Source organism: Mytilus edulis, chromosome 11, assembly GCF_963676685.1.
Source record: "Mytilus edulis chromosome 11, xbMytEdul2.2, whole genome shotgun sequence".
Classification (NCBI taxonomy): Eukaryota; Metazoa; Mollusca; class Bivalvia; order Mytilida; family Mytilidae; genus Mytilus; species Mytilus edulis.
The window spans coordinates 66,340,557-66,359,345 of record NC_092354.1 but is presented as its reverse complement, the minus strand read 5'-3'; the positions used below and the strand labels follow the sequence as shown (position 1 = coordinate 66,359,345).

Here is an 18,789-nt window from a genome sequence, read left to right as displayed (position 1 = left end):
AATCAGTTGAAAAAAGGCTAACTTGACTCAGCAGATGGACAAACATACAAGTGGACATGGCCGGGTAATTGTACATCCCAACAACAAAAAGACACTAGGAACAGATCTGAGAGTACTCGCAGTTAACTGACATCTAGTTCAAAGCCACTTACAACTAATAAAAAAATCATGCATCTAAGACTAAATTATCAATCTTTACACATCCAACATCCAATGGATTTAGTGTAAAGACGTCATAAACAGACAGCCATTTCCAGTACGACTTTCGAATATTTTCACTGTTTCATTTCCGTTGATTAATCATCAGAACGCAGACAACTCAAGAGAAAGAATAGTAAAACTGTCTAATTATTCTTCCCAGCTATTTCATATTTGCTGGATACATTGAATTGTAATAGCATAAGATTAGTTATTTGAATGGGAAATCAGAAAGTCCATATGACAATGTTCAATTGTGAATTCAAAAAGACAAGTTCAACTTTAACTATGGATTCCTGTATCTTTTTCACGGCAAGTTCTTACTTGTAGTAAGAAAAACTGTTACAGATTCGTGGCTAGTTGTATTATGAACCCAGACTCTCTGACTGTTCTTGACTGAAGTTGGTATAAAATTATCAATAAATATACTGTTTTCGTATTGGCCCTGTAATAAGCCATTCCTTTTGATAAAAGCCTCGGCATTGCCCTGGGACCTTTATAATCATCCTTAACCATTATCGATACCTCGGCATATTGCAGGGGTAATATAAGAAAAGTCCATTCATTAATACTACGATTTTAACATTTTATTTATACTATGATTATAAAATTTAATTTTTCACTCCACAATAAAAAAAAGTATACAATGCCAGGCATAACTGCCACTACCAAAAGGTGTAAGTAAAAGAAACATCAATGTAGAATAAAATACATATTCAAACACGCGAAGTTTACATGTAACACTGAAAACTGTAATCATGTTTCCAAGAAGGATACATCGGATTTGCTGAACACCGTCATGTCAATACAAATTCGGTGTTTAGTCGAATTTGATGCTGTCATATTTAAGTAATAGAGGACGGAACTGTTTTACAAATGTTGAATAATAACCGTCAAAATCATTATGAAACAAATATTAAACTTGACCAACTCGTTTAGGCGTCCGGAAATTTCCGGAGTAACTTTACTAATTAATAGTTTTGGTTTTGTGGATCCCTATTAAACAACAACCCATTATCAGGGTTATATGATAGCAAACGGTAACCCTGTCAATTTGTTTCAAATATGTTTTACAGCCTTAATGTTCAGGTGCTACTCAAATGTTGCTTCAATGAAATAAAAAGTTTACACATGATATGCTTAATCATTTCTTCGTTTATACATTTTGTTCTCAACCCTCCCCCCTCCCCCCCCCCCCCCCCCCCCCCCCCCCGTTTGCAAATTTCTAGATATGGGATGGTCTGATAGAGAGAATGAGTAAAAACAACATGTACTTCGAATGGTGCTTATTAAAGCTACAGTTTTACGAGGCTTGGTAAATGTACCATTAGAAGCCTCTGAACAAATGCAAACATTGACAAATAGTCGACTGAAGAGTTTACATTCGGGACAAAGAAAATATGAAGAATTTGATGAATAGAAATTTAGATCATTTCACAGTTTTTAAAAACTTTAGTTAGTTCTTATCAAATAAACAGAATGACAAAATAGACCAAAATGTAACTGTTTACCATATTGATAGATCAACACTTAACCGGGAAATTAATATGACATGAAATGTCACTGAATATCCGTAGAAAAATGTACAGTACCTGAACATCCTAAACAATTACTAACAAATCCACAACGAAAGAACTTGCCAGCCCTTTTAAATTAACGAAATTTTCTGTTTCAAGGAATAACACAAATTCACTGAAACCTTTTTTTGTCAAGTAGCACAATTAAGCATGATAACGTTACAGTGTGCATTTTTTAAAGGGACTCTATTATTCACATGAAGGTATTTTATATGAAGAATGAATTAAGAAGTTAAAAAATGCCTGTTTGAGAAGGCACCGGGTGCTTGTACAAACCTTTCAATGTCGATGCTGTTCAATAAAGATATTCTACCCTTTAGTTAATCTTTTTTTCCCGAACATGTAATTTTCAACTCATGAACATAAGAATCATGCAAATAATTACATACTTCACTTAAAAGGTCAAATAAGTGGAGTTTTTATGTTGATAAGAAAAAAGATAAGCAGTGGCTATTTAAAAACAATACGTATCCAAAAAACATTGTCATTTTTTTATTTATTTATGTCATTAAGAGTTGATGTAATATAATAGATTGCAAAGGAAGTAGGTTGAAAACCATACTAGAAAATATGCACTTGTATTCTTGATGTATGTTGTCTTTTTTTGAAAAAAAAACTAATAAAACCAGCATTGTCACCATAAATTTTACAGGTGTCATACATAACTATATAAAATAGAACATAGAAAACTAAAAATTCAGCAAACAAAAAAAATCAAAAATGGAGATCATGTGCTGCAGACGGGAAACGGGATGTACCGGTAAACAACTATCACAAAACCTATTTTATTGATAAAGAAAGTTGTTTGATCTCGAGTTCAAGAAGTTACCCATGCTTATAAGACACTCTCGGGTAGAATAAAAAACTGAAATATGCTAATGCTTCGAAGGGATCTTTCCAATATTTAATCTGAAAGTAACAACACATCGGAAAAATAATAGAGACGACAAGAAGACAATTGAGTAGATATATATAAAAAAAAAACATTTAAAAAAAATAAAAATTGGCAATATAAAACTAACCACAAGGTTCGTATAAATGACAAGAAGTATAGACAGAGGTATATTAAATAACTTCCTTCTTACCTTAGTATTCTCGGTGATTTCGTGTCGTATTTCATCATCTAAAATAAGTTACATCTGTGTATATAAATATTAATTATTTGACCATGAAATTCAATGTGTAAACGAAAATAAAAGGCACATAGTGATAGCTAGCTTACCTTTAAATTATAAAACGCCGGAACTGTCTTATAGTGTAAATATTTAAAGTGTTCTCTCGCTTTGTCTTTACGTCCTGTCGTTTCTTCTTTATGTTATGTGCAAATGTCTGTATTTAATGACACGGCATCTCTGTGTTATGTCAACTTAGTTATTTGTTTGGTCAAACAGTTGTATGATATGTCATTGCTAAAGTTTGTTGTGTACAATAGGCATTACATCATGATTTAACTACTATATATTCTGTGAATACTTCGAAACTTTATGATCAACCACCTCAACATTCTTTCATATTTTATTCATGTTGTGTCTATTCTTCTTTTACTTAAGTCAATTGAAAATTGTGTCTTGTCTCAAATGTGATTGTTATGCCGAATGTTCTGAAGGTTTTGTTTTGATACACCTTTGCTTTATGTACACCTCATGATATTATAGTCTTTTGGCGTTATGTTGTGTTTAAACATATGTATCTCTAGTGAAAAACACAATACATCATGGTATAATTCATATGCGTTTTGCCGATCGCGAACAATTGATACTCTCTGTGAGCATTCATTACGTCATGTGCAAATGCCTTTTACATTATGTGCAAACATCGTTCTCCCTAAGTGCAAAACTTCTTTACCCTATGTGCAAACATAGTTTACCTTATGTGCACATACCTATTTAGTAATGTAGAACAACTACATCATTATGTGCAAACACTATAACGTTATGTACAAATACCACTTACATTATGTGCAAACACTATTACGTATGTACAAATACCACTTACATTATGTGCAAACACCTATTACGCTATGTGCAACTGCCTATTACATTATGTCCAAACATCTATTACGTTATGTGCAAACACTTATTACTTTATGTCCAAACACCAATTACGTTATGTTCAAACACCTATTACGTTCTGGTAAACGCTTTTTTGACACAGATTAAAACAAAACGCATCAGTGATATACACTATGAAAATTAAGAAAATTATAAGTTTTAGCTTTCTTAAAAGCTCTGAACTACTTCGCTGTATTCTTTTTCAAGATGATATGTGTGCATCGGTTTGATGATTTAGTATTGGAAAATGTGGTATTTTTATATATTGATTGATATAAAAATGTTATATAAATGTTTTGTTTTAAGGGGAAATTGTGTTTTTCTGCTTGAAGAGTGTGCGCTATACATCCATTCTTTTAATTTAAACAAACAATATTTTATTCAAAAAATGCATGAAATATAATTATACATTATTGTTATACTAGTATATTCTTTTTAAATTTTGTTCACTTTATTTGTTGAAAATTAAAACATTTACAAATATACAGACACGATTCTCGAGGTGTGTCTCTCTGTCTAGATTGACAAAAGTCATAAAATACTTATAATAAAATTGAGAATGGAAATGGGGAATGTGCCAAAGAGACAACAACCCGACCATAGAGCAGACAACAGCCGAAGGTCACCAACAGGTCTTCAATGCAGCGAGAAATTCCCGCACCCGGAGGCGTCCTTCAGCTGGCCCCTAAAAGTATGTATACTAGTACAGTGATAATGGACGTCATACTAATCCGAATTATACACAAGAAACTAAAATTAAAAATCATACAAGACTAACAAAGGTCGGAGGCTCCTGACTTGGGACAGGCGCAAAATTGCGGCGCGGTTAAACATGTTTATGAGATCTCAACCCTCCCCCTGTACATCTAGCCAATGTAGAAAAGTAAAAGCATAACAATACGCATATTAAAATTCAGTTCAAGAGAAGTCCGAGTCCGATGTCAAAAGATGTAACAAAAGAAAAAAAAGAAAATGACAATAATACATAAATAGCAACAGACTACTAGCAGTTAACTGACATGCCAGCTCCAGACCTCAATTAAACTGATTGAAATATTATGTCTTCATCATATGAATATCAGACACAATCCCTCCCGTTAGGGGTTTAGTATTATACTATCATAAAATATATGAGAAGAACATAACCCGTGTCATGCCAATAAAAAAATGTGTTTAGTTCCGATGCAAAGACCCTAGAAGTGAATTAATATTAAAGCCAAGATATGCAATCTTTAATGACCTGACAACAGTATCGTAACTATATCCCTTCTTAATAAGTCTGTTTAAAGGTTTTGTAAGCTTTTGAGGTGAATACTGACATGTTTGTGCTTTGTAAACATGGTAAAGAATATTACAATAAAAGACTGGATGTGAAATACATGAACGTATAAGATGTCTGCATGTTGAGTTATATTTACGAATTATTTCCTTATACCGGTGATAAAATTTAGTAAATGTTTTGACCAGTTTGTGATATCGAAAACCCTGGTGTAATAATTTTTCAGTAATACATAAATTTCTCTAGCTAAAATCAAATACGTTGTTACATACACGAGCGAATCGTACAAGTTGAGATACATAAACACCATAAGATGGTGACAAGGGTACGTCACCATATCTAAAAATGGATAATTAACGATAGGAAATGAAAAATCATCTCTTTTATCATAAATTTTTGTATTAAGCTTCCCGTTAATGATATAGATATCAAGATCGAGGAAAGGGCAGTAGTCATTGTTAGTACTAGCTTTATTTAAAGTAAGTTCAACAGGATAAATTTCTTGAGTATACATACTGAAGTCGTTATTATTGAGAGCCAATATATCATCCAAATATCTAAAAGTATTGTTAAATTTTTGTATCAAATGTCGTTTCGATGGGTCTTTGTTAATTTTAGTCATAACAATACAAAAACAGGTCCGCAATAAGTGGTGCACAGTTAGTCCCAATTGGAATTCCAATAACTTGACGATATACGGAATCTCCAAAGCGAACAAAAATGTTATCAAGTAAAAATTCAAGCGCATATATAGTATCAAAGCATGTCCAATTGACATAGTTCTTTTTTTATTGCTACTAAAAAATGACCTAAAAGAGTTTGAACATATATATTCGCATTCTGAATTTTTAAATGCCCAGTTGATAAGGGATGTGAATTTTTTCTTAATAAGAATATGAGGCAAAGTGGTATAAAGGGTAGAAAAATCAAAACTTTGAACAGATTCAAAATCACCAATATATGCATGCAATTTATCAAGTACTTCAAACGAGTGTTTGACACTCCAAAAGTAATTAATTCCACTATTTTCAAAGGCTTTATTTGAACAATTTATTATCAGGTTTTTTATTGTACCAAGTGTACTAGTAAGTAAAACAGACAATTTAGTAGTGGAACAATGGCTTGAAGATGAAATAAATCTATATTTGTAAGGTTTTTTGTGTAGCTTCGGAAGCCAGTACATAGTTGGGACTTTCATTGTAATTGGTTCTGCTTGTAAAGAAGTAGCTAAAAGTTTGTGTTTGTTACAGATATCGTTTTCTGAAAATGAAGTCATTTGGAATGTTGGTGAACTCGTGATTTCCTTTTGCAGAACCTCTATATAAAATTTACGTCAAACAATAATGATATTATTAGCAGCTTTATCAGCCGGGACAAAAACAAATTCCTTGGCTAGTTCTTTTAGTTTATGTTTGATACGCGAAATAGGGTTTTTATGGTTGTTGTAAGGAGTAAAATGTTCTCTAAAATGTTGTATTCGAATATCAACTATCTTCATTACTGAATTAAAAAAAGAGTCCAAAGATTTTTTGTCAGCTTTTTCCCGTTTTACCCATTTCAAACAGTAGGTATGGAGTGAGTCGTGGATGATATTACGACACTCATTACAATTAATAATTGACGGGGGACGATATTTAGGTCCTTTACTGAAGAATGATTTTAACTCTCGGTCGCGCACGATGTTAAGGTCTCCTGTTATGACATGGGAAATGGGGCCATAGGTGTATTCGGAATTTCTGCAATTACACGACATAGGTGTATTTTCAATGATATTTATATCTTTACACAATTGGCTATAATTAAACACATATTTCAGGGTAGATGTCTTGTTAATATAACAAATAAGAGGGAGTTCAGTATTATCAAAATATCCAGGAATTTGGTCTTTGACAGAATGGTCGTTAAAAAAAATACCGGTAATATTTACAAAATTAAAACCTTTATTGACATACTTTATTTTAATAAAATGTTTTTTATGATCTTCAGGGCGGTCAATTTTTGGAAACAATTTAGAATAACAATATGCCATTATAATTTGAACAATTTCATACTTAGGACTGTAATATGAAATTGTGTTGCAATCCTCTAAAATTTATTTAATTTATTTATAGGTAAAGAACAAAGCTTCGTTAACAGATAATGTCTGCCGTTGTTTTTTGAAATAGAAATTAGGTCCGAAATATTTGTATGGTTGGTCCGAAATTTTCTTTGATTTCGATTTTTTCTGTATCCATGAGAACGATTTTTACGAACAGTTTTAGAAACTATATCCAAAATGTTAACAGAATCGGTTCTTGATATATATTGCCCATTCCCATGATATTATCATTAAGACCGAGAGGGTAGACTGTCTGTAATTTTTTAATCCAATTTAACTCAATTATTTTCCGTGATCGTACAAACTTTGAATGAGATTCACCAGGCTGCTTATTTACTACTTTTAAAAGAGGGACGAAAGATACCAAAGGAACAGTCAAACTCATACATCTAAAACAAACTGACAACGCCATGGCTAAAAATGAAAAAGACAAACAGAAAAACAATAGTACACATGACACAACATAGAAAACTAAAGAATAAACAGCACGAACCCCCCAAAAACTAGGGGTGATCTCAGGTGCTCCGGAAGGGTAAGCTAATCCTGCTCCACATGTGGCACCCGTCGTGTTGCTTATGTGATTACAAATCCAGTAAATAGTCTAATTCGGTAGGTCACATTCATGAAAGGGGAGGGGATTGTAGTTATGACGTAAGGAACATATCCGATATCATTTGTGAAATGGTTATTCCATAACGGTCAACCAACTCGTGATGGCGTCCGTAAAATTTACGAAGGGATGATTTCAACTTCACCATTTGGAACTCTTGGTTTAATAGCTTCCTTGTGAGCAGTAACCCTCTATCAAGAAAATCATGATTGGAAATGCAAGTACAGGAATATCGTATCAATTGGGAGATATCTACCCCGTATGCAGGTGCTGCTGGAATGTTGCTACTTAGAAATGGAAAGTTCACAATTGGAAAGCTGAAATCATCTCTTTTGTCGTAAAGTTTTGTTTTCAACCGACCCTCATTGTCAATTTCTAGATGTAAGTCAAGATATGAAGCCAACTTAACTGTATCTGTAGTATCCTTTATCTCCAATTCGATGGGATAGACGCGTTCCACATAGTCACCAAATTTTGAATTGTTGAGTGAAAGAACGTCATCTATATAGCGGAAAGTAGAGTTAAAGGTTGAACTGTTAAATATTTAATAGGATGATTGTGCTTCTTAAGATGTTGATAAATGATACTTTTGAATTTATTGGGTCTTTTAAAACGATACGGGTGTTCTTGCGTGCGTTTAGATAAATATCGCCCAGTTTCACCTACGTACTGAATACCGCATCCCGGTTTGTTTCATGTGAGTAAATAAATAATACTGTTTGTTTTTTTAAGTAATATCAGTTTCAAAATTTAAAGAAAATGTGCGACCATTAAAAGTGGACCTTACTGTATTGTTGGTTGATAGACGGGGGCATGTAAGTCATTTTTTGGCATGACACTTATCGATAGAATGGTAACCACGATTTTTATTGTTAAAAATGTTAGCGATGATAGTATTTTTAAATAAGCGATTTTGAAGATTGAGACGTGTAGATACCCTTTAAACGAGTTAAGTATATAAATTTTTTCATTTCTAAGCTTCAAATTTGTTTTTGGTATGTAGATTTTATTACAAAGGAGCAAAGACTGGCGTCCAGAATATGAAACAGCACACAGTAAATTGAATTGTGTAAAAATGAAAACAAAATGTTCGGCTAAAGACGTCAAACGCTTTTTGTCATAAATTACCCGACAAATTTAACAAAAGATAGAGTATATCAAGGTAGCGACTGACGTCTGACTAAATAGATGAATGGGGCTGAATATTAAAATACTACTTTTTGATAAATAATCCTAAAGTAATGAACATAGAGAAGTTCTCGCTCGGACACAGACTTCATAATCTAGTATATTATAAGAGCATAAACCTGAAGCACGGGGACGCACTCCACTGTCTCCACAGGGCACTAAAGACAAACTCTGTAAAAAATAAAATTGAGACAGGAAATGGGGAATGTGTCAAAGCGACAACAACCCGACCATAGAATTATTAACGCTTTATGAGTGCACATACTACAAAAGAAAACATTTAAACTTTTCCGAGATATTAGCCCTGACGTTCATATTTCTTGGATGTCAGAAACCAGTGTTTTCATAATAAATCTTCAAAATCTCTTTAATCAGCATTTATTACTTTTTGGAAGATTATTCTTAAGCTCTTACGGTGCTAGCTCAAAATCTGCAGTAATCAATTTTATGAATACTACTTTATTATAAATTATAGGAAGACATTTAAGTAAACTAACCTATGTGTATTATTTTTTTACATTTATGATCATTCAGTATTTTGTTAATGAGCATGCATGAACAGTACAAACTGTACTGCACCACTGCAAATAAGCATTTTTTTATAATTTACGGTTTATAAGGTACATATGTTAAAACAACCATTAATTTGTTCATATTGATTGTCATGTATTTCATCATAAAATTGTTGATAAATCTTAGTTTCAAATATAATGTGCAAATATTCTTATATTATTAAAATATTTCATGTTTTGCTCAAAGCGCCTATCATCAGTATCGTGGTCCTCAATGCTCTTCAACTTCGTACTTCATTTTGGCCTTTTAATCTTTTTTGGATTTAAGCGTCACTGATGAGGCTTTTGTAGACGAAACGGGCGTCTGGCGTATATACAAAATTTAGTCCTGCTATCTATGATGCGTTTATTTAAACCAACTGGAACATAGTAATTTCCCAGCGAGCGGTACAACACAATTCAATTGGAAAGAAATTCTTACCATAAAGTCTCTCATATTTGTCTCCTTTGTCATCATATGGTAGATTACTGCTGGCCATATCTGAAATAATTTGGAATATTGATGAATCAAAACAAACTGTTTGTTATCAATGTAAATCAAAACCTTAAATCACATGTAAAGCTAATAAAAGGAACACAAACATGTAAGTTTTGTATAAGATATATGGTATTGGTACATAGAAGACAACTGACCAAAAGAACTGTCAGAATTGATTAAATGAAGGCAATCGTATACCTAAAAGTTCTACTTACATTAAGATTATAATCTTTATAATCAAATTATGGTATAAATTTACACTTTGATCATCCATATCAAAAACTTTCCATTGGTTTGTATTAGCCCTAAACTTTTAAGTGTAATTATAAAATATCAGATAGAATTAACAGCTCAGGACTAGATTCTGATACAAATTACACCCTTGCTTTTTGAATTGATCAAAACTTTGATAAAAAAGATGTCTCGTTCTAATGACTCGTGTGATGAATCTTGAAATTGTAACCTAGTATAGTGCCTTATCAGTTCAAGCGAGGGATGTGCCACTGATATAGATTCTATTTCAAGGCATTTATAAGTACGATACGGCCGAGAAATATTCATAACACGATTGATACTGTTGTTGCTTAACGTGTGCTTGATTATATGATATCTAAAGTAACTAAAACCAGGTTAATGTCAGTACTAATTATGTTGGTGCAGTAAATATTGATCTTATGACGCGTGGAATATTTGCAGCTAGACGACAAGCTCCTTCATTTTAACCCTTTAAGAGTACGGATTCAACTGTAACTACTAGTACTTGAAGATCATTATTACATTGACCTTAATCCATCGCCACAGTTATAGTATTCACTTCGGTGTTGACATGAATATCAATAATGTGGTCATTTCTATAAATTTTTCCTGTTCACAAACTTTGAATTTTCTAAAAAACTAAGGATTTTCTTATTATAGATTAATTTAGCCGTATTTGGCACAACGTATTGGAATTTGGATCCTTAATGCTCTTCAAGTTTGTACTTGTTTGGCTTTATAAATATTTTGATATGGGCGTCACTTATGAGTTTTATGTAGACGAAACACGCGTCTGCCGTACTAAATTATAATCCTGGTACCTTTGATAACTATTATCATCACTAACTATATAATTTGTCAGAAATTGTGAATCGCAAATTTTTGGCAGCTGAGATCCTTGAACCAGAACTTTTTTTGCGCCTGTCCCAAGTCAGGAGCCTCTGGCCTTTGTTAGTCTTGTATTATTTTAATTTTAGTTTCTTGTGTACAATTTGGAAATTAGTATGGCGTTCATTATCACTGAACTAGTATATATTTGTTTAGGGGCCAGCTGAAGGACGCCTCTGGGTGCAGGAATTTTTCGCTACATTGAAGACCTGTTGGTGACCTTCTGCTGTTGTCTTTTTTTGTCTTTTTTTTGTCTTTTTTTTTTGTCTTTTTTTTTTTCTATGGTCGGGTGGTTGTCTCTTTGGCACATTCCCCATTTCCATTCTCAATTTTATTGATAATATTGGTTCCGGTTAAAAGTCAATGTATTTTAAATTTTGACATTTTATTGTGTTCAATGTTGTTCTAAAATGGTTATGATAGCGTGAGAACAAGTCAACCGTTACATTATGACCGAATAGATTTTATCTATCCTCAAACAGCTATTTTTTTCTATTTTAAATTATTCTTAAGCTGTATGAGTGTACATTCTACAAAAAAAGAACATTTAAACTTTTCCGAGATATTAGCCCTGACGTTCATATTTCTTGGATGTCAGAAACCAGTGTAGACAAACTATAAATACTTGATAACGATGTCTATATTGACAAACTTTGATAAACTTTATTGAACATACTCTCTTACGTAAATGCAAGTACCGTTTTTACAATAACAAATTTGTCTATGTTTATTTTGTCATTATGTCTAAAAATATATAGAGAAAATACTGAATACATTAAAATTCAGATACATTTTTGTACTACGCCCTTATCCTAATGCAGTTTATTGGTTGTAACCAATAAACTATAAAATTGAAATCGTTATGATAGTTAAAATGAGTAACTCAAAATGTCAGTTGGTAATACCGATCCGAATAATAGTTCAATGAAATGTGTTGGAAATAATTTTTCGATTAGCTTAATGATTTTGAGCTTTTGAATTTGACATTTTATAAGGAACCTTTCGTATTGAATTTTCCATTGAGTTCGGTTTTTTTTTTTTTTTTTTTTTTTTTTTTTTTTTAATATTATACTTGTCAATATGCTTTGCTGATATAAAGCTCCTTCAAAATGTCATCGCATGTTTAAGTGCAGCCTTATTGCAAAAAATAGATGCCAAGCACTTATTTAAACACAAAAGGTGATTCAGGATGCATGAAAGTTGAGGTAGGAAATTAAAATGTTACACAGGGTTTGTATAGTTTTATAGAAAATTGAACTACTCCTTTTTAAACGTGAGATGTTTTTCTGGGAATTCCTGTAACATATAGACTGTAGTTTCCCAGCTCACAGCTTTTGTGCTAAACATGCATTATTCAAGTGTTTACAAGTCGGTTACAGCTAAACGGATATTCTAGTACATGTTGAGAGACTTTTGATCATTTGAATTAAACTCAAATTTGAAATAGGGTTGGAAGAAAAAGGATCATTCTTATATATGTGTTGTTTTCTGGTTATGTTGGATAGGAGGAAAAAATGTATTTAAAAATCCTTTTAATTATTCTTAGTTTGATATGTTAATGCAGTTTTAATAATCATTGTTGTATATTCAATGAAAATCATTGTTTGCTTGTTAAGAATTTTCAGCATTTTTATTTAAGTTAAAGAAAAAATGTTCAGTTAAAGATTTCATATCAGCATGAATAATAGCCCTTAACGGTATATTTTTTTTTATGATTATGTTAAATTTTATTGATAATTTGTTATCTTTTATTTTGTATGGATGATGAAATACTGCTTGTTCTGTGAGCAGTTAAAGAACTATCATTGATAATCATTATGAGATAAATATATATATTCATAAAGACAAGTATAAAGACATCGACATACACACATTCAGTCTCAAATAAAAGACAACTGCACGAATATTTTGTCAAATTTTAAATTATCAAGGGATTACAAAGATAGGGTATAACTTCAACATAATAAGTCAAACATTGGGTTTTAAGAAAACATTTATTTCATCACAAAATTGTTGATAAATCTTAGATTCAAATATACTGTGCAACTGTTCTTATATCATTTAAATATTTCATGTTTTGCTTAAAGCGCCTACCATCAGTTAATCCAACTGGAACATAGCAATTTCCCAGCGAGCGGTACAATACAATTCTATTGGAAAGACATTCTTACCATAAAGTCTCTCATATTTGTCTCCTTTGTCATCATATGGTAGATTACTGCTGGCCATATCTGAAATAATTTGGAATATTGATGAATAAAAAAAAAACTGCTTGTTATCAATGTAAATGAAAACCTTAAATCAAATGTAAAGCTCATAAGAGGAACACAAACATTAAAGTAAACTAACCTATGTGCATTTTTTTTTTTATATCTATGATCATTCAGTATTTTGTTAATGAGAATGCGTGAACAGTACAAATTGTACTGCATCACTGCATATAAGTATTTCTACAGTTTACGGTTTATAAACACAACCATTAATTTGTTCATATTGATTTTCATTGAACATTTTTTTTTTTTAGTTACGTTGGTGTTTAAATTGATATTTCATAAAAACTACATAACTTTTTTACCGAATAAAAATATCAGAACAATGTATTTTTCTATTTTGCAAATATAACATTTAATGCGGGGTTCACACATTGCCGATTATTGCTCCTGTTTGAGATCATACAGCGATACGACACGAAAAGTGAAAAAAGTCGGATTAGTATCCGAAATTATCTGGAATGTCATATTATTGTCTGAACGCAGTCGTTTTAGTTAGTTATAGATTCCTACTGGTCGGGAAGGGTCCGAATAGTTCGGCAAACCACCCCGACAGTTATGTGCGTCCCGTAACATACGGCGAAGTTGATTTTGTCTAGTCGGATTACAATCGTGCCTATGTCGTGACAGATTCTGCTGTATCGGATCGAATTCCGAACAATGTTCTGCGATTCTGCACAGGCAAATTTCACTCACATCAATTTCACGTGAATTTAAATTCATGTGAATCTCACGTGAAATTCACATCAATTTCACCTCAAACGAGCTTATACGTGAAACTCACGTGAAAACAATTTTTGTGAGTTTCATGTGATTCTCATGTGAAACTCATGTGAATTTCACATGAAAATCACGAAAAATATTTTCATGTGAAATTCACATGAATTTTTAAAATAGAGTAATTCAAATAACATCTAAATTTTAAAATTTAATTAAAATCATGAAAAATATCAAATTTTTTTGTTGTAAATTTCACGTGAAATTCATGTGAAAAATTTCACATCAGATTCATGTTAATCTCAATTCACGTGAAATTCACATGAAAATTTTCACGTGAGTTTCATGTATAAGCTCTATTGAGGTGAATCTCACATGAAATTTTTCATGTGAATTTCACGTGAGATTGATGTGAAATTCATGTGAGCAAATTTTGCCTGTGTGGACGGTGTCCTGTGGAACGGGAATGATCTAAAGAAATTTTTCATTGCTGTTTTTTTGCCGATTGATTCCAGATTGCATCCAGATCTTGTCGATTGCGAACCGTTTTTGCCGAAACCGTTCCAAAACTGTCCCAATATTACTTCTAAATTCGTCAATGATACCCACGTCAGAGTCCCGACAATTACAGAATATAACACAACTGAGACCAGACAAAGCCGTTTGCAATGCGATAGAGCGGACCGTGATAGGATTACGTTCCGACAGTACCTGATCATCCCGAGTATGCCGACAGTTTTCGAACGGATAACTTCCGTCAACGTCGGTTCACTGTCGGTTCACTGTCTTGTCACTATCTGATCTCTGTCGGATTACATTTGGTAGAATCGGGACGCAGTCGTGACAGACTCGGTCGAATTTTACCTGGCGTAAGATACAAATCGGATTAGAAGCAGATTTAGAACGGGATTATCGGAATAAATTCGCTTGGAAACGGTTTAATATCGACGCTTCCTGAACAATATCTGCTTGTTGTTGTAATTCTTTTTTTTTGAGCTGGGGTCACACACGATTTTTACTACCGTCCATGACAGGACCATTCCCGATTAAAAATTGTTAACAGTCAGATCAAGATCCCGTGAATCCTGGATGGAAATTCAAATTTTAATTGAAATTTGTAAAAAAAATAATTTGATCAAGACAACAATCAGATAGTGTTCAGGAAACGTCGATATTCAACCGTTTCCGAGCGAATATGTCCCGATAATCCCGTTCTGAATCCGCTTCTAATCCGATTCGAATTTTTCGCCAGGTAAAATTCGACCGAGTCTGTCACGACTGCGTCCCGACTCTACCGAATGTAATCCGACAGATATCAGACAGTGACCAGACAGTGAACCGACGCTGACGGAAGTTATCCGTTCAAAAACTGTGGTCATATTGGGGATGATCAAGTACTGTCGGAACGTAATCCTATCACGGTCCGTTCTATCGCATTGCAAACGGCTTTATTGTTATGCGTTTACTTTTCTACATTGGCTAGAGGTATAGGTGGAGGGTTGAGATCTCACAAACATGTTTAACCCCGCCGCATTTTTGCGCCTGTCCGAAGTCAGGAGCCTCTGGTCTTTGTTAGTCTTGTATTATTTTAATTTTAGTTTCTTGTGTACAATTTGGAAATTAGTATGGCGTTCATTATCACTGAACTAGTATATATTTGTTTAGGGGCCAGCTGAAGGACGACTCCGGTAGTGGGAATTTCTCGCTACATTGAAGACCTGTTGGTGACCTTCTTCTGTTGTTTTTTATTTTTTATGGTCGGGTTGTTGTCTCTTTGGCACATTCCCCATTTCCATTTCAATTTTATTGTCAGGTCTCAGTCGTATTGTATTCTGTAATTGTCGGGACTCTGACGTGGGTATCATTGACGAATTTCGTATTAATAACGGGACTTTTTCGGAACGGTTTCGGCAAAAAACAGTTTGCAATCGACAAGATCTGGATGCAATCTGGAATCAATCGGCAGAAAAGCAGCTATGAAAAATTACTTCAGATCATTCCCGTTCCACAGGACACCGTCCAGAATACACAAAACATTACAGCAGAATCTGTCACGGCATAGCGACGATTGTAATCCGACTAGACAAAATCGGCTGAGTTGCTCCGAACGTTACGGGACGCACCTAACTGTCGGGGTGCTTTGCCGAACTTTTCGGACCCTTCCCGACCCGTAGGAATCTGTTACGAACTAGAACGACTGCGTTCCGACAATGATAGGGCATTCCAGATAATTGAGGATACTATTCCGACATTTTCACTTTTCGTGTCGCATTGCTGTCTGATCTCAAACGGGAGCAATAATCGGCAATGTGTGAACCCTGCATTACAAATTTTAATTAAAGTTTGAATTTCCACCCGCGATTCATAGGATCTTGATCAGACTTTTAATCAATTGTAATCGAGAAAGGTCCTGTCAAGGACGGCAGTAAAAATCGGGAATGTGTGACCCCAGCTTAACCGAACTTTATAAAACGCAAATATTTGAAGCATGAATTGTTATCATGACAAACAATGTGACCACGGCGTGACAAACTATAACTACTAGATAACGCTGTCTATATCGCCAAACTTTGATAAACTGTATTGACCATAATCTCTTACGTAAACATGGTAAATGCAAATACCGTGTTTACAATAACAAATTTGTTTATATCCATTGTGTCATTTTGTCTAAAAATGTATAGAGAAAATACTGAATATATTGAAATTCAGATGCTACGCCCTTATCCTAATGCAGTTTATTGGTTGTAACCAAGAAACTATAAAATTGAAATCGTTATGATAGTTAAATATGAGTAATTCAAAATGTCAGTTTCATAGTAAATCAAATATCTTTGCATGAATTTTGGTTATATCAATCCGAATAATGGTTCATTGAAATGTGTTGGAAATAATTTCAAATAAAGGAAATGCCGTTGATGTTAATTTTAGAAAGAATGTTGAGTTTGTTATAACGAAATGAAATTATAAGGCCACACTTATTTAATTCCTTGTTCGACGGACCCGCCCGCACCTATTTTATTCAAAACAGAATTTTTTTATTTTAAATATATTCCCGCTTCCCGCATCCGGAAATGTAATCATGTCCATTTCCCGCACCGTTTTTTTGTAAAAATTATAAAAAAAATCTCAACATTTGTTTTTAAAATCATAGTATACCCTTTATATAAGATTTTAAACCTATAAGCACCCCACAACACTGTATTAAAATATCTATGAGAATATTTGTTACAGCATGAAACCAATGTATTCCAAGCGGGAGTTCTCCGATATAAATATATTACAGCGGAAATACCTGTACAGAACAAAACATTGGTTTCTTTCCCCTGGACTTATTCCCTATCAAAAAATGTTCGTTGTTAAAATAAAGTACAAAGAACTTCTGAAGGATTTGCCTTCAACTGCAATTATGATGTATGCTGACGGTCATACCAGCTGCAGGTTTGTGCACCTGTCCTGATTGATTCAGGGACCAGTCGTTCAGCTGTTATCGTTTGTTATATGGTTCATTTGGTATTTTCCCGTTTGGAAATATAAATTAGATCGTTGGTTTTCCTGTTCGAATTGTGTACAATACTAAGTTGTGGTCCCTTATAGCTTGCTGTTTGGTCTGGATCAAAGCTCTGTGTAAAAGGCCGTACTTTGAACTATGTTTGTTATTATCAAGTTTTCCCTCAGACAAGGGCATTGCAGTGGTCTTTTAACATGTGTTAACTGTTGAAGAAAAGAAAATAGAAATACTAAGGATTTGTATAGTGCTACTGTACAAAACCTTTGAAAACTTGGAATTTTTTCCTCAAAAAGAGGAGAAATACATTATATTTTAAACAACTTTTCTAAAAGAGGGGTCCACTTATTTTGAATAATATTAAACTGTTAAAGTAAATGTGTTAACATGGCTAAAGTCCTGGAATATTAAAAAAATCTTGGACATGTTTTGACCATTTAATATATATAGATATTATAGTTCTTTGGGACAATATTAGCCCTTTTGTACTAAAAGTGTTTTTACAAAAAAAAATATATTATAACTTATATTGACCCCTCATAAAATGGATATTCATAACATTAAAGGGTTGTTCTGAACCTGATTATGACTTGGATGGAGAATTGTCTCATTGTCAGTCACACATACATAGACCAGATTTAATCATTCAATTATTTCTTGTTGAACAGGGAAAAAATACTTCATAGATTAAAGAAATGTCAAGGTACAAGTGATAAATCAAGTTTTAATATAGTCAAAACCTACTATTTAATGTTTACAAAAAAAAATATAATCGCTCGCCTTTACTTTCTAAGCTTCGCCTAAAAGATTAGCAAATTAAATTTTTTTAATTAAAATTTTCAAATCGCTCGCGCGCCCCAATTTTTGAGTCCAAAAATCCGTAGAACAAGAAATTAAAATGGTGTTGCCTAACCGTTGATTTAAAACTGACTCATGGATGTGGACTTCATAAACAAAATAAAGTAGTATTTTCTTGGCATAAGTTAGACGTTTTTGTACAAATATCATGGAAGGACGTCAACTATCTGATGGATATATAACTTAAGTAAAAAGAAATCGTTTTGTTTCTATCAGACCTGCAGTTGAAATACGCATAGAAC

At 33.1% G+C, this 18,789-nt stretch overlaps 2 protein-coding genes across 3 annotated transcripts in view; both read right to left on the bottom strand.

The window, feature by feature from the left end:
* LOC139496106 (GTPase IMAP family member 9-like) overlaps nt 1-10,110 on the bottom strand; it is a 32,870-nt gene extending 22,760 nt beyond the window's left edge. The window contains exons 1-2 of one of the 2 annotated variants that reach the window (XR_011657542.1): nt 9,995-10,056; nt 2,861-2,898 (exon numbers count right to left, since the gene is read on the bottom strand). Coding sequence is in view for 1 of the 2 variants with exons in the window: in XM_071284568.1 (XP_071140669.1) it covers nt 2,861-2,898; nt 9,995-10,052 (96 nt within the window). In the remaining variant the exon portion in view is untranslated. Of the gene's footprint in view, nt 1-2,860; nt 2,899-9,994 lie in introns of both variants that reach the window. The other variant, XM_071284568.1, reaches the window with a different exon arrangement.
* The window catches only part of LOC139496111 (uncharacterized), a 198,761-nt gene that overhangs the window by 156,429 nt on the left and 23,543 nt on the right, over nt 1-18,789 (bottom strand). The gene's annotated exons all lie outside the window — the stretch shown is intronic.